At 49.0% G+C, this 25978-nt stretch overlaps 1 protein-coding gene across 1 annotated transcript in view; it reads right to left on the reverse strand.

Moving 5' to 3' along the window:
• Positions 1 to 25978, reverse strand: part of BAZ1A (bromodomain adjacent to zinc finger domain 1A) — a 318920-nt gene that overhangs the window by 103951 nt on the left and 188991 nt on the right. The window contains exon 16 of the mRNA XM_069209108.1: positions 15184 to 15272. Within this exon, the coding sequence (XP_069065209.1) occupies positions 15184 to 15272 (89 nt within the window). The remainder of the gene's footprint in view (positions 1 to 15183; positions 15273 to 25978) is intronic.

Raw genomic sequence — 25978 nt, forward strand, 5'->3', positions numbered from 1 at the left:
CTGTGATTTTGAGATAAAGCTACAATGGGAACCTCACATGGCTGAGTTAAAGGTACAATGGAAGCCTCAGGTGGTTATCCTATTACACCAATCGCGGTTGACAAATTCTTCTCCACTGCTCCTTCCAGGCAAGATTTGGCAGCTTCATCTTCAAGGAGCTTTCACTTCCTTTAATTAGGGCACAGCAGTGAAGTTCATTGTCCGGTTCAAAGATATGGTACTTGTTGATGAATGTTAACACCTCACTGAGAAAAGTACACATACAAATTTTCATTGTATAGTGAAAGGGCCATGAAAGCCATGAGCAACAGCACCAGGGAAAGTGTGGATCTAGAACATGTGGTAGGGGTTGGAACTGAAACGTCCCTGGCTGCTTAAGGGGAAGACACTTCAACGCTTTCATAACTATGTGCTGCTCACCTGCTCTTTGCTCCTCCAGACTAGTCGTGGTCAGTGGGTTGGGTCAGGTAGATACTCTGAAGATATAACACTGAAAGCCTTTTGTGGTGGTGCAACTTCTCTCCTTTAAAAATAGGTGTTACAAGGCTGGGAAGGGGTAGCCTCCCCAAACCACTGGCATGCTTTGAAGGGCACATTTGGTGCCCTCCTTGCATAAACCGGTTTACACCATGTAGGAAGTTGGCTCTGTATGCACTATTTCAAAGTAAGGAATAGCATGCACAGAGTCCAAGGGTTCCCCTTAGAGGTAAGAGTGGCAAAAAGAGATAACACTAATGCTCTATTTTGTGGTAGTGTGGTTGAGCAGTAGGCTTATCAAAGGAGTAGTGTTAAGCATTTGTTGTACACACACAGGCAATAAATGAGGAACACACACTCAGACAATTCCAGGCCAATAGGTTTTTGTATAGAAATGAAAATGTCACTTACCCAGTGTACATCTGTTCGTGGCATTAGTCGCTGCAGATTCACATGTTTGGCACAGTCCGCTGCCTGGTGTTGGGCTCGGAGTATTACAAGTTGTTTTTCTTCGAAGAAGTCTTTTTGGTCACGGACCGAAGGACTCCTCCCTCCTCGGCTCCATTGCGCATGGGCGTCGACTCCATCTTAGATTGTTTTCCCCGCAGAGGGTGAGGATGGAGTTGTTTGGTATAAATAGTGCCCATGCAATGGAGTGAATATGTATGTACGTTAAGAGTTTCTAATAATTATTTACAAATGTTCAGATGTTTAAGATTTATGATCTACTTCTAAACGGCTACAGGCTTCCCGGGGAGGTGGGAGGGTACATGTGAATCTGCAGCGACTAATGCCACGAACAGATGTACACTGGGTAAGTGACATTTTCAGTTCGATGGCATATGTTGCTGCAGATACACATGTTTGGCATAGACTATAAAGCAGTTACCTCCCCTAAAAGCGGTGGTTTAGCCTGTAGGAGTTGAAGTAGTTTGGAATAATGTTCTTAGTACAGCTTGGCCCACTGTAGCTTGTTGTGCATTTAGTACGTGTAAAGAAATGGCTCCCTGTTGCAGTTACCCCCCACTTTTTGCCTGATACTGATGCTGACTTGACTGAGAAGTGTGCTGGGACCCTGCTAACCAGGCCCCAGCACCAGTGTTCCTTCACCTAAAATGTACCATTGTATCCACAATTGGCACACCCTGGCATTCAGATAAGTCCCTTGTAACTGGTACTTCTAGTACCAAGGGCCCTGATGCCAAGGAAGGTCTCTAAGGGCTGCAGCATGTCTTATGCCACCCTAGAGACCCCTCACTCAGCACAGACACACTGCTTACAAGCCTGTGTGTGCTAGTGAGAACAAAATGAGTAAGTCGACATGGCACTCCCCTCAGGGTGCCATGCCAGCCTCTCACTGCCTATGCAGTATAGGTAAGACACCCCTCTAGCAGGCCTTACAGCCCTAAGGCAGGGTGCACTATACCATAGGTGAGGGTACCAGTGCATGAGCACTGTGCCCCTACAGTGTCTAAACAAAACCTTAGACATTGTAAGTGCAGGGTAGCCATAAGAGTATATGGTCTGGGAGTTTGTCAAACACGAACTCCACAGCACCATAATGGCTACTCTGAAAACTGGGAAGTTTGGTATCAAACTTCTCAGCACAATAAATGCACACTGATGCCAGTGTACATTTTATTGTAAAATACACCCCAGAGGGCACCTTAGAGGTGCCCCCTGAAACTTAACCGACTATCTGTGTAGGCTGACTAGTTTTAGCAGCCTGCCACAAACCGAGACATGTTGCTGGCCCCATGGGGAGAGTGCCTTTGTCACTCTGAGGCCAGTAACAAAGCCTGCACTGGGGGGAGATGCTAACACCTCCCCCAGGCAGGAATTGTCACACCTGGCGGTGAGCCTCAAAGGCTCACCTCCTTTGTGCCAACCCAGCAGGACACTCCAGCTAGTGGAGTTGCCCGCCCCCTCCGGCCAGGCCCCACTTTTGGCGGCAAGGCCGGAGAAAATAATGAGAAAAACAAGGAGGAGTCACTGGCCAGTCAGGACAGCCCCTAAGGTGTCCTGAGCTGAAGTGACTCTAACTTTTAGAAATCCTCCATCTTGCAGATGGAGGATTCCCCCAATAGGGTTAGGATTGTGACCCCCTCCCCTTGGGAGGAGGCACAAAGAGGGTGTACCCACCCTCAGGGCTAGTAGCCATTGGCTACTAACCCCCCAGACCTAAACACGCCCTTAAATTTAGTATTTAAGGGCTACCCTGAACCCTAGAAAATCAGATTCCTGCAACTACAAGAAGAAGGACTGCCCAGCTGAAAACCCCTGCAGCGGAAGACCAGAAGACGACAACTGCCTTGGCTCCAGAAACTCACCGGCCTGTCTCCTGCCTTCCAAAGATCCTGCTCCAGCGACGCCTTCCAAAGGGACCAGCGACCTCGACATCCTCTGAGGACTGCCCCTGCTTCGAAAAGACAAGAAACTCCCGAGGACAGCGGACCTGCTCCAAGAAAAGCTGCAACTTTGTTTCCAGCAGCTTTAAAGAACCCTGCAAGCTCCACGCAAGAAGCGTGAGACTTGCAACACTGCACCCGGCGACCCCGACTCGGCTGGTGGAGATCCGACGCCTCAGGAGGGACCCCAGGACTACTCTGATACTGTGAGTACCAAAACCTGTCCCCCCTGAGCCCCCACAGCGCCGCCTGCAGAGGGAATCCCAAGGCTTCCCCTGACCGCGACTCTTTGAACCTAAAGTCCCGACGCCTGGGAGAGACCCTGCACCCGCAGCCCCCAGGACCTGAAGGACCGGACTTTCACTGGAGAAGCGACCCCCAGGAGTCCCTCTCCCTCGCCCAAGTGGAGGTTTCCCCGAGGAATCCCCCCCTTGCCTGCCTGCAGCGCTGAAGAGATCCCGAGATCTCTCATAGACTAACATTGCGAACCCGACGCTTGTTTCTACACTGCACCCGGCCGCCCCCGCGCTGCTGAGGGTGAAATTTCTGTGTGGACTTGTGTCCCCCCCGGTGCCCTACAAAACCCCCCTGGTCTGCCCTCCGAAGACGCGGGTACTTACCTGCAAGCAGACCGGAACCGGGGCACCCCCTTCTCTCCATTCTAGCCTATGTGTTTTGGGCACCACTTTGAACTCTGCACCTGACCGGCCCTGAGCTGCTGGTGTGGTGACTTTGGGGTTGCTCTGAACCCCCAACGGTGGGCTACCTTGGACCAAGAACTGAACCCTGTAAGTGTCTTACTTACCTGGTAAAACTAACAAATACTTACCTCCCCTAGGAACTGTGAAAATTGCACTAAGTGTCCACTTTTAAAACAGCTATTTGTGAATAACTTGAAAAGTATACATGCAATTTTGATGATTTGAAGTTCCTAAAGTACTTACCTGCAATACCTTTCGAATGAGCTATTACATGTAGAATTTGAACCTGTGGTTCTTAAAATAAACTAAGAAAAGATATTTTTCTATATAAAAACCTATTGGCTGGATTTGTCTCTGAGTGTGTGTACCTCATTTATTGTCTATGTGTATGTACAACAAATGCTTAACACTACTCCTTGGATAAGCCTACTGCTCGACCACACTACCACAAAATAGAGCATTAGTATTATCTCTTTTTACCACTATTTTACCTCTAAGGGGAACCCTTGGACTCTGTGCATGCTATTCCTTACTTTGAAATAGCACATACAGAGCCAACTTCCTACAGTACGTCTACACAGTAGTGTTTAGTAAACGTATGAGGCGTAGACCAGGTTGCAGCCTTACATATTTCGCTCATAGGAATGTTTCCTAGAAAGGCCATTGTAGCACCTTTCTTTCTGGTTGAGTGTGCCTTTGGTGTAATAGGCAATTCTGTTTTGGCTTTAAGATAGCATGTTTGAATGCATCTGACTATCCATCTAGCAATGCCTTGTTTAGAGATTGGATTTCCTATGTGTGGTTTTTGAAAAGCTATGAACAGTTGTTTTGTTTTCCTGATTAGCTTTGTTCTGTCAATGTAATACATTAGTGCTCTTTTGATGTCTAATGTATGTAGTGCCCTTTCAGCCACAGAATTTGGTTGTGGGAAGAACACTGGCAATTCTACTGTTTGATTTAAATGGAATGGTGAGATTACTTTTGGCAGAAATTTTGGATTTGTTCTTAGAACTATTTTATTGTTGTGTATTTGAATAAATGGTTCTTGTATGGTAAATGCCTGTATTTCACTTACTCTTCTGAGGGATGTGATTGCAATGAGAAATGCGACCTTCCAGGTTAGATATTGCATTTCACAGGAATGCATGGGTTCGAAAGGTGGACCCATGAGTCTTGTTAAGACGATGTTAAGATTCCATGAAGGAACTGGTGGTGTTCTTGGTGGTATAATTCTTTTTAGCCCTTCCATGAATGCTTTAATAACTGGTATTCTAAATAGAGACGATGAATGAGTAGTTTGTAGGTAAGCAGATATTGCTGCGAGGTGTATTTTTATAGATGAAAAAGCGAGATTTGCTTTTTGCAAATGTAGTAAGTATCCTACTATGTCTTTAGTAGAGGCATGTAATGGTTGTATTTGATTGGCATGGCAGTAGTAAACAAATCTTTTCCACTTAGATGCATAGCAGTGTCTAGTGGAAGGTTTTCTAGCTTGTTTTATGACCTCCATGCATTCTTGTGTGAGGTCTAAGTGTCCGAATTCTAGGATTTCAGGAGCCAAATTGCCAGATTCAATGATGCTGGGTTTGGATGCCTGATCTGTTGTTTGTGTTGTGTTAACAGATCTGGCCTGTTGGGTAGTTTGACATGCGGTACTAGTGAAAGGTCTAGTAGAGTTGTATACCAAGGTTGTCTTGCCCATGTGGGTGCTATCAGTATGAGTTTGAGTTGGTTTTGACTCAACTTGTTTACTAGATATGGAAGGAGAGGGAGAGGGGGAAAAGCGTACGCAAATATCCCTGACCAACTCATCCATAGAGCATTGCCTTGTGATTCGCGGTGTGGGTACCTGGATGCGAAGTTTTGGCATTTTGAGTTTTCTTTTGTTGCAAACAAATCTATCTGGGGTGTTCCCCAAATTTGAAAGTACTTGTTCAGAACTTGGGGGTGAATTTCCCATTCGTGGACTTGTTGGTGGTCTCGCGAAAGGTTGTCTGCTAGTTGGTTTTGTATTCCTGGAATAAATTGTGCTATTAGGCGAATGTTGTTGTGAATCGCCCACTGCCAAATTTTTTGTGTTAGGAGGCACAATTGTGTTGAGTGTGTTCCTCCTTGTTTGTTTAAATAATACATTGTTGTCATGTTGTCTGTTTTGACAAGAATGTATTTGTGTGTTATTATGGGTTGGAAGGCTTTTAACGCTAGAAATACTGCTAACAGTTCTAGGTAATTGATATGAAATTTTGTTTCGTGTATATCCCATTGTCCTTGAATGCTGTGGTGATTGAGGTGTGCTCCCCACCCTGTCATGGAAGCATCTGTTGTTATAACGTATTGAGGCACTGGGTCCTGAAATGTCCGCCCTTTGTTTAAATTTTTGCTGTTCCACCATAGAAGCGAGAGGTATGTTTGGCGGTCTACCAACACCAGATTTTGAAGTTGACCCTGTGCTTGTGACCATTGTGATGCTAGACACTGTTGTAAGGGTCGCATGTGTAGTCTTGCGTTTGGGACAATGGCTATGCATGATGACATCATGCCTAGAAGTTTTAGCACAAATTTTGCTTGTATCTTTTGGTTTGGAAACATAGCACTTATTACCTTGTGGAATGCCTGCACTCTTTGTGGACTTGGAGTGGCAATTCCTTTTGATGTGTTGATGGTTGCTCCTAGATATTGTTGTGTTTGACACGGTTCTAGGTGTGATTTTGTATAGTTGATGGAAAACCCCAGTTTGTGAAGGGTTTGTATGACAAATGTGGTGTCGTTTGCGCATTTTTTTTTACTGTGTTGGTCTTGATTAGCCAATCGTCTAGGTAAGGGAACACATGTATCTGTTGTCTCCTGATGTGTGCTGCTACTACTGCTAGACATTTTGTGAACACTCTTGGTGCAGTTGTTATTCCGAATGGCAACACCTTGAATTGGTAATGTATTCCTTTGAATACGAACCGTAGGTACTTTCTGTGAGAAGGGTGTATTGGTATATGAAAGTACGCATCCTTTAGGTCTAATGTGGTCATGTAATCTTGCTGTTTGAGCAGTGGAATGATGTCTTGTAGTGTGACCATGTGAAAATGGTCCGATATGATGTAGGTATTTAGTGTCCTGAGATCTAATATTGGTCTCAATGTTTCGTCTCTTATTGGAATTAGAAAGTACAGGGAGTAAACTCCTGTGTTTTTTTGTTGTACTGGTACTAATTCTATTGCAACCTTTTGCAGTAGTGCTTGAACTTCTAGTCCTAAAAGTTCTAAATGTTGTGGTGACATTTTGCGTGTTTTGGGGGGGATGTTTGGTGGGAAGTTGTGGAATTCTATGCAATAGCCATGTTGGATTATTGCTAATACCCAATTGTCTGTTGTAATCTGTTGCCAAGATTGGTAGAATTGGCTTAGTCTTCCCCCCACTGGTGTTGAGTGAAGGGGTTGCGTGACTTGAAAGTCACTGTTTAGGTGGAGGTGTTTTTGGAGTCTGGAATCTTCCCCTACTCCTTGGGAATTGACCCCCCCGATATCCCCTGAAACCTCCCCTTTGGAAGGAACCCTGATATGGTGTGGTTCTTGTTTGTTGGCTGGTGGTGTCTGTGGGTTGGCCACGAAACCCCCCTCTAAATGGAGTTTTTCTGAAAGAGCCTCTGCTCTGCGGGGAGTAGAGTGCGCCCATGGCCTTGGCCGTGTCTGTGTCCTTTTTAAGTTTTTCAATGGCTGTATCCACTTCAGAGCCAAAAAGTTGTTTCTCGTTGAAGGGCATATTAAGGACAGCCTGCTGGATTTCAGGTTTGAAGCCTGAAGTGCGTAGCCAAGCGTGTCTCCTTATGGTGACAGCAGTGTTGACTGTTCTTGCTGCAGTATCGGCTGCGTCTAGTGAAGAGCGGATTTGATTGTTTGAGATCATTTGTCCCTCTTCCACTATTTGCTGCGCCCTTTTTTGGTATTCCTGGGGAAGATGGTCTACGAGAAGTTGCATCTCGTCCCAGTGTGCGCGGTCATATCTGGCTAGCAGCGCTTGTGAATTTGCGATGCGCCACTGGTTGGCTGCCTGTGATGCTACTCTTTTCCCTGCCGCATCAAATTTTCGGCTTTCTTTGTCCGGAGGTGGGGCGTCGCCAGATGTATGTGAATTTGCTCTCTTGCGAGCTGCCCCTACTACCACGGAGTCAGGTGGTAACTGCGAAGTAATAAACACTGGGTCTGTGGGTGGTGGTTTGTATTTCTTATCCACCCTTGGGGTGATGGCTCTTGATTTTACGGGCTCTTCAAAAATTTGTTTTGCGTGCCGTAACATCCCTGGTAGCATTGGGAGACATTGATATTGGCTGTGTGTAGCCGAGAGGGTGTTAAATAAAAAATCATCCTCTATAGGATCGGAATGCAGTTGGACATTGTGGAATTCTGCTGCCCTAGCCACCAGTTGCGAGTATGAGGTACTGTCCTCTGGCGGTGACGGCTTTGTGGGGTATGACTCGGGATCATTGTCCGGCACTGGGGTGTCATACAGGTCCCAAGCGTCTTGATCCTGATCGTCATGACTTATGGTAGTTTGCGCTGGTGAGTGCATTTGTGGCGGTGTTTGTGCCGGCGATGCCTGTGGTGGAGAGGGCGGAGGCGTGACTTTTTTAACCACTTTGGCTTGTGGTTGAGCGTCATCCTTTGGAAGTCCGATCCTTCTTTTCCTCATGATTGGGGGAAGGGTTGATATCTTCCCTGTGTCGTGCTGGATGTACAGTCTCTTTTGTGTGTAGTCCGATTCTACACTTTGGAGCTCTTGTCCAAATCTGTGCATTTGGCCACTTATTCCTTGTTCCTCTGAGTAGGATGAAGGTGTGGTATTTTTCGGCGCCGAGAGAGAATCTTTTTTCGGTTTCGGCACCGACAGAATTTTTGTTCCTTTCGGCATGGATTCTCGGTGCCGATGTTTTTCGGTGCCGGTATCTTGTTTTTGTCTCTCGGAGCCGCTTTCTCGGCTCCGAGGTTGCTCCATGGCGGTCCCTCGACCGGAGTCGGGTGTCTTCGCTATGGGCGTGCCCTTTTTCGGCGCCTTCGACGGGTCGCCTGTTTTATGGGTCGAGCCATGGCCTGTTGGCAGTGGCGTCCCCTGGGCTTTCGGTTTGTCGATGGATTTACTTTGACGTCTTACTCACAGTTTGTTGCTGTTGTTCGACGTCGGAGTCTCCGGATTCTGATTCCGGAACCGAGAATGTTTCCTCTTCCTCGTCGAAACGTTGTTTTGTCGACGTGGACGCCATTTGTTGACGCCTGGCTCTTCGGTCCCGGAGTGTTTTTCTGGACCGGAAGGCTCGACAGGCTTCACAGGTATCCTCCTTGTGCTCGGGGGACAAGCACAAGTTACAGACCAAGTGCTGATCTGTATAAGGATACTTACTGTGACATTTTGGGCAGAAACGAAACGGGGTCCGTTCCATCGGCTTCGATGTCGCACGCGGTCGGGCCGACCAGGCCCCGATGGGGGATCGAAACTACCCCAAAGTCTTCCGATGATCGGTGTCGATGTACCTAACTATCCCGATACCGAACGGAACAATACCGACGCTTTCTTCCGAGATTCTGACTAACTTTCCGAACCGAAACACGGAGCGAAAAGGAATACGTCCGAACCCGACAGCGGAAAAAAACAATCTAAGATGGAGTCGACGCCCATGCGCAATGGAGCCGAGGAGGGAGGAGTCCTTCGGTCCCGTGACCAAAAAGACTTCTTCGAAGAAAAACAACTTGTAATACTCCGAGCCCAACACCAGGCAGCGGACTGTGCCAAACATGTGTATCTGCAGCAACATATGCCATCGAACAATATATTTTCTTAGTTTATTTTAAGAACCACAGGTTCAAGATTTACATGTAATACTTCAAATGAAAGGTGTTGCAGGTAGGTACTTTAGGAACTTTGAATTAGCAAAATAGCATATACAGTTGTCACATAAATCACATATAGCTATTTTAAAACTAGACAGTGCAATTTTCAACAGTTCCTGGGGGGGTAAGAGTTTGTTATTTTTTTCAGGTAAGTAAACCACTTACAGGGTTCAAGTTTGGGTCCAAGGTAGCCCACCGTTGGGGGTTCAGAGCAACCCCAAAGTTACCACACCAGCAGCTCAGGGCCGGTCAGGTGCAGAGGTCAAAGTGGTGCCCAAAACGCATAGGCTTCAATGGAGAAGGGGGTGCCCTGGTTCCAGTCTGCCAGCAGGTAAGTACCCGCATCTTCGGAGGGCAGACCAGAGGGGTTTTGTAGGGCACCGGGGGGGGGGGGGGGCACAAGTCCACACAGAAAGTACACCCTCAGCAGTACGGTGGCGGCCGGGTGCAGTGTGCAAACACGCGTCGGTTTTTCAATAGGTTTCAATGGGAGACCAAGGGGTCTCTTCAGCGATGCAGGCTGGCAAGGGGGGCTCCTCGGGGTGGCCACCACCTGGGCAAGGGAGAGGGCCTCCTGGGGGTCACTCCTGCACTGGAGTTCGGATCCTTCAGGTCCTGGGGGCTGCGGGTGCAGAGTCTTTACCAGGTGTCGGATCTTAGAAGCAGGCAGTCGCGGTCAGGGGGAGCCGTCGCGGTCAGGGGGTGCCTCGGATTCCCTCTGCAGGAGTCGCTGTGGGGGCTCCGGGGGGGGGTGGCAATTCTGGCTACTCACGGTCTCGCAGTCGCCGGGGAGTCCTCCCTGAAGTGATTGTTCTCCACAAGTCCAGCCGGGGGCGTCGGGTGCAGAGTGTCAAGTCTCACGCTTCCGGCGGGAAACGCAAGTTGTTTCAAAGTTGCTTCTTTGTAGCAAAGTCGCAGTCTTGGGTGAACAGAGCCGCTGTCCTCGGGAGTTCGTGGTCCTTCTAGATGCAGGGCAGTCCTCTGAGGCTTCAGAGGTCGCTGGTCCCTGGGGAGAGCGTCGCTGGAGCAGTTTCTTTAGAAGTGGGGAGACAGGATGGTAGAGCTGGGGCCAAAGCAGTTGGTATCTCAGTCTTCTCTGCAGGGTTTTTCAGCTTAGCAGTCCTCTTCTTAGGTTGCAGGAATCGGAGTTCCTAGGTTCTGGGGGGCCCCTAAATACTAAATTTAAGGGCGTGTTTAGGTCTGGGGGGTTAGTAGCCAATGGCTACTAGCCCTGAGGGTGGGTACACCCTCTTTGTGCCTCCTCCCGAGGTGAGGGGGGCACATTCCTATCCCTATTGGGGGAATCCTCCATCTGCAAGATGGAGGATTTCTAAAAGTCAGAGTCACCTCAGCTCAGGACACCTTAGGGGCTGTCCTGACTGGCCAGTGACGACTCCTTGTTTTTCCCATTATCTCCTCCGGCCTTGCCGCCAAAAGTGGGGACGTGGCCGGAGGGGGCAGGCAACTCCACTAGCTGGAGTGCCCTGGGGTGCTGTAACAAAGGGGGTGAGCCTTTGAGGCTCACCACCAGGTGTTACAGTTCCTGCAGGGGGAGGTGTGAAGCACCTCCACTGAGTAAAGGCTTTGTTACTAGCCACAGAGTGACAAAGGCACTCTCCCCATGTGGCCAGCAACATGTCTGGTGTGTGGCAGGCTGCTACAACTAGTCAGCCTACATGGATAGTCGGTTAAGATTTCAGGGGGCACCTCTAAGGTGCCCTCTGGGGTGTATGTTACAATAAAATGTACACTGGCATCAGTGTGCATTTATTGCGCTGAGAAGTTTGATACCAAACTTCCCAATTTTCAGTGTAGCCATTATGGTGCTGTGGAGTTCGTGCATGACAGACTCCCAGACCATATACTCTTATGGCTACCCTACACTTACAATGTCTAAGGTTTTGCTTAGACACTGTAGGGGCATAGTGCTCATGCACGTATGCCCTCACCTATGGTATAGTGCACCCTGCCTTAGGGCTGTAAGGCCTGCTAGAGGGGTGACTTATCTATACTACATAGGCAGTGTGCGGTTGGCATGGCACCCTGAGGGGAGCGCCATGTCGACTTAGTCGTTTTGTCCTCACTAGCACACACAAGCTGGCAAGCAGTGTGTCTGTGCTGAGTGAGGGGTCCCAAGAGTGGCATAAGATATGCTGCAGCCCTTAGAGACCTTCCCTGGCATCAGGGCCCTTGGTACCAGGGGTACCAGTTACAAGGGACTTACCTGGATGCCAGGGTGTGCCAATTGTGGAAACAAAAGTACAGGTTAGGGAAAGAACACTGGTGCTGGGGCCTGGTTAGCAGGCCTCAGCACACTTTCAAATCAAAACTTAGCATCAGCAAAGGCAAAAGGTCAGGGGGTAACCATGCCAAGGAGGCATTTCCTTACACACCAGTCGAGAAACCCCTGGTCCCTGCTCTGGCACGAAATTGCACAAAGAGAAGGGGAGTAACCACTCCCACGTCCATCACCACCCTAGGGTTGGTACCCAGAGCTCCTCCAGGTGCCCACTTGAGGCCCCTGGGAGCATTTGACTCGTCCGGATAGGCAGATGACATCAGTGACCCCCCCCCCCCCTAATAGGTGGTCACCTTGCAAAGTGACCAAGCCCCCTTTTGGGCTATTTAGGGACTCCCTTGCGGGTGGGTCCCCAGATTAGACATGGAAGACTCCTCTGCAATAACATTCTGCTCCATGGTCACCAGACTCGCTGCTGAACTTCACAGGAACCGAACAAGACTTCAAAACGCCTCTCCTTGCAACATTGTTTCAGTGGCTCCTGTCAAGCAATTTGCAACATTTCCATGGCTGTGCATCCTCTAGGGTCAGCAAGACTTTAGCTGCACCAAAGGAGCAAGAATGAATCTCCCTTGGAGTGAAGGAGTCACTCCCCTGCATCTGCACGCACCTAAACCAACAGCGTCTGGCTGCTGGGATTTACTTCTGCTGGACCTGCAAAGATTCTCCAACACAGGTGACGTTTCTAAGGGGTCTCCGGGTCCTCTCTACCTTCTGTTCAACTTGGGAGATAATGGATGTAGGGAAAGGCCTCCATTGGCAAGGTTCCCTCTAACCTTTTGCCTTCTGTTGATGCCAGATATGATTGAAAGTGTGCTGGGACCATGGTAACCAGGCCCCAGCACCAGTGTTTTTTCCCTAAACTGTACCTTTGTTTGCACAATTGGCACAGCCCTGGCACTCAGATAGGTCCCTTGTAACTGGTACCTCTGGTACCAAGGGCCCTGTGGCCAGGGAAGGTCTCTAAGGGCTGCAGCATGTATTATACCACCCTGGGGACCCCTCACTCAGCATGTGCACACTGCCTCACAGCTTGTGTGTGCTGGTGGGGAGAAAATGACTAAGTCGACATGGCATTCCCCTCAGAGTGCCATGCCCACCTCACACTGCCTGTGGCATAGGTAAGTCACCCCTCTTGCAGGCCTTACAGCCCTAAGGCAGGTGCACTATACCACAGGTGAGAGCATGGCTGCATGAGCACTATGCCCCTACAGTGTCTATGCCAACAGTACATTACAGTGTCTTAGACATTGTAAGTGCAGGGTAGCCATAAAGAGTATATGGTCTGGGAGCCTGTCAATTACAAACTCCACAGTTCCATAATGGCTACATAATTTTGCCACTATCAACCTCTAAGGGGAACCCTTGGACTGCGTGCACAATATCTCTTACTTTGAGATAGTATATACAGAGCCAACTTCCTACTTCCTCCAAGACAGAACCCCGTGTATCGAAACTGTTGCAGCAAACAAGACTTGTTGACTCCTGCTCCAAGGGATCTTCAGGTTCCGAGTAGCCCTGGTCCCAAGCACGCCACCTCTGCAAGGATAGTCTCCTCTCTGCCGCTCCAGCGACATCAGACTCCTCTTCAGGTGTGCTGCCTGGACCTCACTGCGACTTACCTTGCTTGCTGCCGTGGGTTGCTGGTGGAGACTCAGACAGCTTCTGCTGGCTCTCTTGTCTTCTGAGGGTCAGCCCGGACTACCCTTCAAGGGTCAAGTCCCCAGGACCTTCCTGGTCGTCTTCAGCTCTGCAGATTTGTTCCTGTTGGTGGTCCTCCTGACCACTGTCCCCACCTGTAATCTGACGACCACCGAGGTGCAGCTCCTAGGCGACGTCAGGGACTCCTCTGCAGCTCCTGGACTCCACAGCTGGCCTTCTCCACCGTCGACCTGGATCTTCACTCACAGAAGGGTGTGCATTGCCTCCTGCCCCACCTGGACTGGACTCTCTCCCCTTCCTTTGCAGGTCCTCTTCATCCAGAATCCACTGTTTGGGTTCCACCGGCCTGGTCCTGTTCTTGCAATATTCCATTTTCGAGTCCCCATGTTAGCCTATAGGATGACCAGGTAACTTACCTCTGCTCTCCTGGTCCATGGGGGTCTTCTAGATACTTACCTCTTGGGGTTCAGCTCTCTCCCAACCCTTGGCTAACTACTCCTTATCCTCCAGTGGGGACCCATTTTTGTATTACACTATTTATTTTTTTAGTATTAGGTTTGCCCTCTCTCCCCCAATAGGCCCTTGCTCCAGAAGGGAGTCTGCCTATAGTCTAGTTTGGAAAAATAAAAACACCAACATTGTGTGGCTCCTTTCATGAGTGACTACTGTGGTATTGAAAGTGTTTTACACTCCTTGATAGATCTTGGCTGCTCACCACAGCTACCACTAGAGAGCACTGGCTACCTAGACACTAACACTATCTAATAAGCGTTACACCATATACTGGGTCCAGGTAACCATTATTAGATAGCCTGGACCCAGAATAAGGTGTAACCCCAGAGGTGTCCACCACACACTGGGCCAGCCACCTACAGAGACTGGAACGAACTCAGACAATTTAACAAAAGAATAAGCAACTTCCTGGAGGGAATGGGGTTTTCTATGGCTGGCAGTGTGCCGTGCCCTTAGTCTGGGTGAAAAGACCACCCAGAACAGGCCAACTCCAAATCTTGGGACACACAGCTCTACACGTACTCACAAGAATATGCAACCAGAGAAATATGAGGTTGGAGCCCACAACAGGGTGCTGAACCTCACACTGGTAACAATAGTTTTTTCAACAATCTTTCTTGATTTGAACCCGGTGCATTGGTCTAAATCCCTCTTAACTGAGCAATAAAAGGCCATACTAAGACAAGGTTCTGCTCTCACCAATGCAAGAAAAATGTTCTTCAGTGCCATCGGCTGATTTTTGCGAAAGTCAATGGTCACAAAGTGCCTTCTGCAATCATCACATTGCTAAATCCTGCCTCAAAGGCTAAGCAAGGAAAAGAAAGGCAATGTTTAATTAATACAATTACAACCGGGAGAAGGAAAAAAAAAAAACCTTCCAGGAAAACAATGTGCCAGAGCACCATCTATGGAAAGTTGATCGCCTTCACTATCGATCTCCCCCCAACCTCCTCCCCACAATTTATGTCAGGTCCAAAACTCACACCGAAGATGGGATGGTTGGTGACTCAATATAAGGAGCTACTGAAAAGGCATGAGCCAAGATCCAGTCTCCAGTGTCTTGGCTCCAAAAAATATTTTCAATCATTAGTTTTCTTCTGTAGGGGCTTTTAATAAGTCCTGCAAGTGGATGAAAGTGCACCATCCTATACTAAATGTACATCTTAACGTAAGCTACACAAAAGGGCTGCTTGGTTTCCAAGTGCTACTGCGATAGGGAGATGCAAGGAATAGACTATCAGTGACCCTACCTTGACTTTCTTTTCCAAAACACTCATCGTCTTCTGAAACGTCACGAACTTGCTCTTTCACCTTTGTAGTTAAATCCAAGATGTTTTCCCTAGAGAAAGGGATGACAATTGGCAGTCAACAAACCACAAGCAAAGGAAAATATCTCCCCAATGCAAACCACTTTGGCTTCCAAGTGAGAAGGTTCTGCTACAGATCGCCTAGTCAGGCCATAAGGCCTGCATTTCATACCACCCTGCAACCAGAAAGGGCTCATTGGACAATCATGCACATACTTTTACAGACCATCCTGCCGACAATGACTGACCTGCAATATAAACCACACAGCACACCTAAAAGGTTAAAGGCATCCCTGAAAATACCAAACATCTGTGGCAGAGGCGGCCTCCAATGAAGCCAACTCAGTTGTAACTCAAATGCCTCAACTGGACCCCACCCATCCCACATCAAATGTCTTCACAACAAAGTAAACCATGTCACCTGGACCCTCCAAGAAAGATCACTCTGATGCACCTGAGGGGACCCTGCTAAGAGACCAGAGGTGCTTCACGCAATGGGCTTCCAAAACTGACAATCCTGCTGACCTGAAGTGTGTATTACAGACCAATTTGCACCATTTTCTAATCCCCCTTATACACAGTGTACGAAAGTGCCCCTTCTGGTCATGGTCACCTTACTTTTTTGCCAGTTACTGATGTGCACTGTGTCTCTTGCTGACCAGGCCCCAGTGCTCTTTCCCTAAGGTAAAATGGTCTAATTATCACAAAATCTGCATTCACTCTGGCACCCCTGTAAGTCCATAGTAGGTTGTACTCCTGGTACCTAGGGCACGGCTCCCAAAGTGGGTCCTTAATGGCTGCAGCATGTATTATGCCACCCTAAGGGACCTCCATAAAATTGCGTGCAGCCAGCCATTGCAGACCGCGTTATGGTGCAAACCTGAGTGAAAACATGGCATGGCACCCTCACTGTGTTGCATGTCAAAGCCACTGCATCTAATGTATGTCACCCCTACAAAAGGCCTTGAAGCACCAAGGCAGGGTGTAGTATATTTTATGTGTAGGCATTTCTGCAAGAGCAGATATGCCCCGTGATGTCTAGTTCTGTTACTAGATACTGTAAGTGACCGGGCAGCCATCTTAATGACAAGTACTGGGCATTGGTCATCACGAGTTCCCCAGCTACATGATGGCTGCACGGAAAATAATGGGGTTTGGTTTTAAACACCTCGTCTCAATAAATCAATACAGTATTGGATTTGTTGTGACACGCACCCAGAGAGCACCTTAGAGGTGCCCCCTGAAAACCTACTACTCCTCCTCTAGTGTGCTGGCTGACTGGTATCAACAAGCTTGCCACCAGACTAGTTTCTGATCCCCTGGAGGAGGCGAGATCCCCTGCTCTCAGAGGCCAGAAACACTGCTGCTTCAGCTGTTACCACCTCCTCCAGCAAGATGGCCAGTGCTTCCAACAGACCTGGGAGATGCCAATCCCTGCCCTCAGGCTCATTTGGTTCCAGGACAGGTGGAAAATTAGCTATGCAAATGGGCGTGTTGCACCACCAGGCTAGTCCGAGCCCTAAGGCAGTCTGAATGATGAGCTTCATGAAGGAATGGGTCCATCGTTTTGTTTCTGGTCGAATTAGAAACTCTGGGACAGGGTTATGCCCACTCTCCACAGGAAGTGGTCATATAGGTGGTATAGTTACCCCAGGGGTAAGTAGCCTAATGGCTACTAGCATACACTCCCCTAAAAACCACTAAATTGGGTATTTAGATGGTCCTCTGACACCAGGAACTTCGATTCATCGGACTACAAAAAGGCGGATGAAGAGCCTACCAGTGCAAGGCCTGTGGACTTTGGCGCCAAACCCTGCCTGCTCTTGTCCCGACAAATGCATCCTCTAAAAGGCTTGGAGGCCTACCAGCACTTAACCAACCAGTCAGCATCTCCTGTGGAGTGGAGGTGCCACTTCCCTGCACCAGCAGGCACCACTGCCCGGTTCCTCGTTTAGCTGACCTTTGGTCCACTGAAGGACCTTCTTGCTAGGTAGAGAATTTAGAGTATCCAGGAGTGTCACCCAGTCACCCCATTAGTCTTTGAGATGCTGAGCCGGCCCGTAGCCTCCCTGCACCAATACCCAGGGTACCTTTGACAGCTACAAGCACTAAGGCTTGTTTGTGTTAAGCCGGAACATCACCACCGCAGAAACTCACCTGCTCATCGAGGGACTTCAAACGAGGCCAGCTCTATGCCATAAGTCATCTTGCTGTGCTTCATCCCCCTCTTCTGCAGGTACCACTGAGAACTGTGAGCCTCTATCTCCAAGTGGTCTGCCATCTAGAACCTATGTACCCGAGCCCCACAGCCCCAGTACACGTCTTCTGCTGGTGTCCCCTTGGCCCAGGGGGTCCCACAAATCTAGCCCCCCTATTGGGTTCCAGACTTCTCCCCAAGTCCCCCCCCCCCATCCCCACTTCTTATAGACCCTGTTTGACAGGTCCATTTAAACTTTGAAAGCTCAACAGATTATCACTCAAGGCTATACACGCGGCCGGCACCTTTGCACTTGGACTCCCCAGGACCATGTGACCCTAACTGCTGGTGATTTCTTTGATCTGTTGACTAATGCACCTTAACGGCCTCTTCTACAACCGTTTTCAAGTACACCTATGCAGTGTATGTTTCTCTCACAGGATAACATTACAGAGCTTGAGGTTCACACCTCACATCTGACGACTGTGATTTTGTACTGATTACCTTTTTCTAAATTGGTGTATGATTTCCTTGTTCAGTGTCTCATTTACTGACTGAGTGCAACAATTGCTCAATGTAAGGAAATGCCTCCTTGGCATGGTTGCCCCCTGACTTTTTGCCTTTGCTGATGCTATGTTTACAATTGAAAGTGTGCTGAGGCCTGCTAACCAGGCCCCAGCACCAGTGTTCTTTCCCTAACCTGTACTTTTGTATCCACAATTGGCAGACCCTGGCATCCAGATAAGTCCCTTGTAACTGGTACTTCTAGTACCAAGGGCCCTGATGCCAAGGAAGGTCTCTAAGGGCTGCAGCATGTCTTATGCCACCCTGGAGACCTCTCACTCAGCACAGACACACTGCTTGCCAGCTTGTGTGTGCTAGTGAGGACAAAACGAGTAAGTCGACATGGCACTCCCCTCAGGGTGCCATGCCAGCCTCTCACTGCCTATGCAGTATAGGTAAGACACCCCTCTAGCAGGCCTTACAGCCCTAAGGCAGGGTGCACTATACCATAGGTGAGGGTACCAGTGCATGAGCATGGTACCCCTACAGTGTCTAAACAAAACCTTAGACATTGTAAGTGCAGGGTAGCCATAAGAGTATATGGTCTGGGAGTCTGTCAAACACGAACTCCACAGCACCATAATGGCTACACTGAAAACTGGGAAGTTTGGTATCAAACTTCTCAGCACAATAAATGCACACTGATGCCAGTGTACATTTTATTGTAAAATACACCCCAGAGGGCACCTTAGAGGTGCCCCCTGAAACTTAACCGACTATCTGTGTAGACTGACTAGTTTTAGCAGCCTGCCACAAACTGAGACATGTTGCTGGCCCCATGGGGAGAGTGCCTTTGTCACTCTGAGGCCAGTAACAAAGCCTGCACTGGGTGGAGATGCTAACACCTCTCCCAGGCAGGAATTGTCACACCTGGCGGTGAGCCTCAAAGGCTCACCTCCTTTGTGCCAACCCAGCAGGACACTCCAGCTAGTGGAGTTGCCCGCCCCCTCCGGCCAGGCCCCACTTTTGGCGGCAAGGCCGGAGAAAATAATGAGAATAACAAGGAGGAGTCACTGGCCAGTCAGGACAGCCCCTAAGGTGTCCTGAGCTGAGGTGACTCTAACTTTTAGAAATCCTCCATCTTGCAGATGGAGGATTCCCCCAATAGAGTTAGGATTGTGACCCCCTCCCCTTGGGAGGAGGCACAAAGAGGGTGTACCCACCCTCAGGGCTAGTAGCCATTGGCTACTAACCCCCCAGACCTAAACACGCCCTTAAATTTAGTATTTAAGGGCTACCCTGAACCCTAGAAAATTAGATTCCTGCAACTACAAGAAGAAGGACTGCCTAGCTGAAAACCCCTGCAGAGGAAGACCAGAAGACGACAACTGCCTTGGCTCCAGAAAATTACCGGCCTGTCTCCTGCCTTCCAAAGATCCTGCTCCAGCGACGCCTTCCGAAGGGACCAGCGACCTCGACATCCTCGGAGGACTGCCCCTGCTTCGAAAAGACAAGAAACTCCCGAGGACAGCGGACCTGCTCCAAGAAAAGCTGCAACTTTGTTTCCAGCAACTTTAAAGATCCCTGCAAGCTCCCCGCAAGAAGCGTGAGACTTGCAACACTGCACCCGGCGACCCCGACTCGACTGGTGGCGATCCAACACCTCAGGAGGGACCCCAGGACTACTCTGATACTGTGAGTACCAAAACCTGTCCCCCCTGAGCCCCCACAGCGCCGCCTGCAGAGGGAATCCCGAGGCTTCCCCTGACCGCGACTCTTTTGAACCTAAAGTCCCGACACCTGGGAGAGACCCTGCACCCGCAGCCCCCAGGACCTGAAGGACCGGACTTTCACTGGAGAAGTGACCCCCAGGAGTCCCTCTCCCTTGCCCAAGTGGAGGTTTCCCCGAGGAATCCCCCCCTTGCCTGCCTGCAGCGCTGAAGAGATCCCGAGATCTCTCATAGACTAACATTGCGAACCCGACGCTTGTTTCTACACTGCACCCGGCCGCCCCCGCGCCGCTGAGGGTGAAATTTCTGTGTGGACTTGTGTCCCCCCCGGTGCCCTACAAAACCCCCCTGGTCTGCCCTCCGAAGACGCGGGTACTTACCTGCAAGCAGACCGGAACCGGGGCACCCCCTTCTCTCCATTCTAGCCTATGTGTTTTGGGCACCACTCTGGACTCTGCACCTGACCGGCCCTGAGCTGCTGGTGTGGTGACTTTGGGGTTGCTCTGAACCCCCAACGGTGGGCTACCTTGGACCAAGAACTGAGCCCTGTAAGTGTCTTACTTACCTGGTTAATCTAACAAATACTTACCTCCCCTAGGAACTGTGAAAATTGCACTAAGTGTCCACTTTTAAAACAGCTATTTGTCAATAACTTGAAAAGTATACATGCAATTTTGATGATTTGAAGTTCCTAAAGTACTTACCTGCAATACCTTTCGAATGAGATATTACATGTAGAATTTGAACCTGTGGTTCTTAAAATAAACTAAGAAAAGATATTTTTCTATATAAAAACCTATTGGCTGGATTTGTCTCTGAGTGTGTGTACCTCATTTATTGTCTTGTGTATGTACAACAAATGCTTAACACTACTCCTTGGATAAGCCTACTGCTCGACCACACTACCACAAAATAGAGCATTAGTATTATCTATTTTTACCACTATTTTACCTCTAAGGGGAACCCTTGGACTCTGTGCATGCTATTCCTTACTTTGAAATAGCACATACAGAGCCAACTTCCTACACTCAACACTCCCTACTGATCAGAGTAAGGCTGCTCGACCACACTAACAAAAAGAGCACCAGGGTTTGTTAAAGCAGGCCCCTGTTCACTGATAAAGGATATCTGGACTCTGTGACCTCACTTTGGTATACTATATAAAGAGCCAGCTTCCTACAGGTATCAAAAGTTACCTTGAACCCCCTTTTAAGAAGATAAACAGCGTGAAATGTCTGCTGCAAACACCGCACAGAAGGCGCACACCATGTGATCTACAGCAGCACAGGCTAAAGCCAATAGTTCTGCACCTACCATGTGTTTTATGGTATACGCTGGCAACACTAACAACTAGTTGTTTTGATGCGGGTAAAGTTGGTAGCCCCATTGACTAGTACAGGGTTTCCACGTGGCATCCCCACCCAGCTAATCTGACTGGAACTACCATACTGGGTCATGTGAGGTATGGCATTAAATACAATCTGACGTCCAGGTCGAAATTAAGATCACTATTAATGATCAGCAGCTTTCAGAAAGTTGCCACGCTGCTCTGCTTGTTCAGCAGCCTCACAAAAGGTATACACAGGTTTCTGACCGCCTGGGGAGACTTCTGAACGACACCCAGGCTCAGGACCAAAAAGCAGTGCCGCAGCAGCGAGGTGCCACCTCCTCTGCCCAGATGGCCAGTCAGGGGATTAGCCCAGAGGCGGGCTTCAAAGGGGAAGCCTCCTCTGACGGGCTGCCTGGCACAACACCCTTGAGCAAGATGCCTTTTGCTGATGTGGTCAGTGTGGAGACAGGCAGAGGGGGAAAACTAGCTCCAAAAGCAGTTTTACTATGGGGTGTTGCCAGCTTGGAAAGTGAAAGAATGCCATTATGGGATAGCCAGATGCCATACGTCACTGGAACTTCGTCAGTACGTAGGAGGGGACCCAGTGGCCCACAGGCTAGTGACCGCGTGATGCCTCGGGTCACTTTCCTAGGATAAATAAGGCACCCCTGGCACGATGACCCTCCGTACTGGCTGGACTTGAAGGACGGGTTGAAGACCACTTTGCACCCGTTTGAAGTGCACAAAGAGATGCTGCAACGTTGGAGCGACTGCACCTGCTGCACTCTGGGCTAGCAGAGTTTACAATCTGTTCTGCTTGCCAGACTGGGGGAAAAGTTGATTTCCAGCCACTGCCTAAAGCAGAGACTCCACAGCTCAGTTGGGTGGCCCCCACTTAATGGCACTGGGGACATTACACCTGGAAAAGCCCACATGGCATCTTTGGTAGCCATTGCAGAAGTTTTGCTACTCCCAGATGCTGGGCACCCCAAAGAACAATGCAGAGACAGCACAAAGGTACACCCGTGTCTACTGCACTCATGAGTGCTGTTTGTGACCGGATTTGTCACCCAAGGCAGACACTAGCCTCACCAAGATTTGCACCACACCACAGTGTTCCACAAGCACAAGGTCTGTGTAAAGAAATGGCTCCCTGTTGCAGTTACCCCCCACTTTTTGCCTGATACTGATGCTGACTTGACTGAGAAGTGTGCTGGGACCCTGCTAACCAGGCCCCAGCACCAGTGTTCTTTCACCTAAAATTTACCATTGTCTCCACAATTGGCACAACCCTGGCACCCAGGTAAGTCCCTTGTAACTGGTACCCCTGGTGCCAAGGGCCCTGATGCCAGGGAAGGTCTCTAAGGGCTGCAGCATGTCTTATGCCACCCTAGGGACCCCTCACTCAACACAGACACACTGCTTGCCAGCTTGTGTGTGCTGGTGGGGAGAAAATGACTAAGTCGACATGGCACTCCCCTCAGGGTGCCATGCCAACCTCCCACTGCCTGTGGCATAGGTAAGTCACCCCTCTAGTAGGCCTTACAGCCCTAAGGCAGGGTGCACTATACCACAGGTGAGGGCATATGTGCATGAGCACTATGCCCCTACAGTGTCTAAGCAAAACCTTAGACATTGTAAGTGCAGGGTAGCCATAAGAGTATATGGGCTGGGAGTCTGTCAAAAACGAACTCCACAGCTCCATAATGGCTACACTGAATACTGGGAAGTTTAATATCAAACTTCTCAGAATAATAAACACACACTGATGCCAGTGTTGGATTTATTAAAAAATGCACACAGAGGGCATCTTAGAGATACCCCCTGTATTTTACCCAATTGTTCAGTGCAGGACTGACTGGTCTGTGCAAGCCTGCTGCTGAGAGACTAGTTTCTGACCTCATGCGGTGAGAGCCTTTGTGCTCTCTGAGGACAGAAAAAGCCTGCTCTGGGTGGAGGTGCTTCACACCTCCCCCCTGCAGGAACTGTAACACCTAGCAGTGAGCTTCAAAGGCTCAAGCTTCGTGTTACAATGCCCCAGGGCACTCCAGCTAGGGGAGATGCCCGCCCCCTGGACACAGCCCCCACTTTTGGCGGCAAGTCCAGGAGAGATAATGAGAAAAACAAGGAGGAGTCACTGGCAAGTCAGGACAGCCCCTAAGGTGTCCTGAGCTGAGGTGACTCTGACTTTTAGAAATCCTCCATCTTGCAGATGGACGATTCCCCCAATAGGATTAGGGATGTGCCCCCCTCCCCTTGGGAGGAGGCACAAAGAGGGTGTACCCACCCTCAGGGCTAGTAGCCATTGGCTACTAACCCCCCAGACCTAAACACGCCCTTAAATTTAGTATTTAAGGGCTCCCCTGAACCTAAGAATTTTGATTCCTGAAACTACAAGAAGACTGCCGAGCTGAAAAACCCCTGCAGAGGAAGAACAGAAGACACCAACTGCTTTGGCCCCAGTCCTAACCGGCCTGTCTCCTGCCTTCCAAAGAACCCTGCTCCAGCGACGCTTTCCAAAGGACCAGCGACCTTTGAATCCTCAGACTGCCCTGCTTCAAACAAAACGAGGAACTCCCGAGGACAGCGGCCCTGCTCCAAAAGAACTGCAACTTTGTTACAAGGAGCAGATTTAAAGACCCCTGCAACTCCCCGCAAGAAGCGTGAGACTTGCAACACTGCACCCGGCGACCCCGACTCGACTGGTGGAGAACCAACACCTCAGGGAGGACCCTCCGGCGACTCCGAGACTGTGAGTAACCAAAGTTGTCCCCCCTGAACCCCCACAGCGACGCCTGCAGAGGGAATCCCGAGGCTCCCCCTGACCGCGACTGCCTGAACTCCATTTCCCGACAGCTGGAAAAGACTCTGCACCCGCAGCCCCCAGCACTGAAAGGAACAGAACTCCTGTGCAGGAGTGACCCCCAGGAGGCCCTCTCCCTTGCCCAGGTGGTGGCTACCCCGAGGAGCCCCCCCCCCCCCCTTGCCTGCCTGCAACGCTGAAGAGATCCCTTGGTCTCTCATTGATTTACAATGAAAACCCGACGCTTGTTTCTACACTGCACCCGGCCGCCCCAGTGCCGCTGAGGGTGTACTTTTTGTGTGAACTTGTGTCCCCCCACCGGTGCCCTACAAAACCCCCCTGGTCTGCCCTCCGAAGACGCGGGTACTTACCTGCTGGCAGACCGGAACCGGGGTACCCCCCTTCTCTCCATTGAAGCCTATGTGTTTTGGGCACCTCTTTGACCTCTGCACCTGACCGGCCCTGAGCTACTGGTGTGGTAACTTTGGGGTTGCTCTGAACCTCCAACGGTGGGCTACCTTGGACCCAAACCTGAGACTTGTACGTGATTTACTTACCTGACAAAACTAACACAAACTTACCTCCCCCAGGAACGGTGAAAATTGCACTGTGTCCACTTTTAAAACAGCTTATTGTGTTTTATGTAAAAAGTATACATGCTAATGTAATGATTCAAAGTTCCTAAAGTACTTACCTGCAATACCTTTCAAATGAGATATTACATGTAGAATTTGAACCTGTGGTTCTTAAAATAAACTAAGAAAATATATTTTTCTATAACAAAACCTATTGGCTGGATTTGTCTCTGAGTGTGTGTTCCTCATTTATTGCCTGTGTATGTACAACAAATGCTTAACACTACTCCTTTGATAAGCCTACTGCTCGACCACACTACCACAAAATGGAGCATTAGTATTATCTCTTTTTGCCACTTTCTTACCTCTAAGGGGAACCCTTGGACTCTGTGCATACTATTCCTTACTTTGAAATAGTGCATACAGAGCCAACTTCCTACAGTCTGCATCTGCAGCCCTTGGAACCCTGCAAATAGGACTTTGCGGGATACTAAGATCCGTGGGCAGAGTGCCTCCCATTCACCCGTGGACCAAGGACTCGACCAGACTACACCCCGGTGGACCACACAGCATCAGGAGCATCTTTAAGCCAGCATCAGGACCACTTCATTGTAGTCTATGGCGGTTATTCTGTAACGTTTGGATCTTGCTTTGAAAATGCTCTGATGACCAGGTAACTGCCCACAGTGTGCATTCTGGACCCCTTGGTCTCTGTCATGCCAGACTTGGTCTTCCACCTCAGGCTGGAGTTGTCTAACTGTTTGACAGATTTCAAAAGTTTCCAAACCTTTTGTTGGCCAATGCTTGCTGGTGGTCGGTTTAAAAGTTCTTTATTGGTTCTAAAATCTATCTACGGAATCCTCTGGTGGATTTTTATAATTACAGTCTCATCAAATTTATAAAAATAAGAGCTTTTATAAATTGAGGTCTTTTTTCTTTCATGTGACTTTATTTCATAGTTTGGTGATATTAAATGCTTTACAAATTATTCCTTTACCAAGTATTACTGCTCGCAGCCACAGCTACCTAGGGTTGAGGTTATGTAAATGTACCTGACTGGACCCAAGACGGTATTGGAGAGTGTACTGCTCACTAAGGCTACCCAGCCATATCCTATAGTACACCCAAGTCCTCACATCTGGATTTGTATATGTAGTTCTATAGGGCTATCCTAGCCAAAAGGCAGTAGAGCCCTGTACACAGTCAAATGCATTTGTCTAATAATTGTTTTTCCCCACATTGTTATGAGATTAAAACTGTAGAAACTGCATAAGCCCTGGTCCCCAGCTTTCACTAATGAATCAGTGGGGGTCCCTGGATTCCAGTAAAGATTCAATGGAGGTGCACAGATGTTAAAGGTTTAAGAACAGCTGACAGGTTAGCATGGCTTCCTCCTCCATGTGAGCCTTTTGGAGAATGTGTAGGGTTAAGAGACCTAACAAGAATTGGTAATAGGTAGTATAACCTTATTTTTTTTTATTTCACCTTTTCAGGCACAGCCAGTTCCATACACTTTCCAGGTGTAGCTAGCGTACGGGGATAGGCCTGAAAGGGGACACTTATTTTTGTTCTAGTGAATGCCACTGACCTAATCTGGGC

The sequence above is a fragment of the Pleurodeles waltl genome, chromosome 9 (genome assembly GCF_031143425.1).
Source record: "Pleurodeles waltl isolate 20211129_DDA chromosome 9, aPleWal1.hap1.20221129, whole genome shotgun sequence".
Classification (NCBI taxonomy): Eukaryota; Metazoa; Chordata; class Amphibia; order Caudata; family Salamandridae; genus Pleurodeles; species Pleurodeles waltl.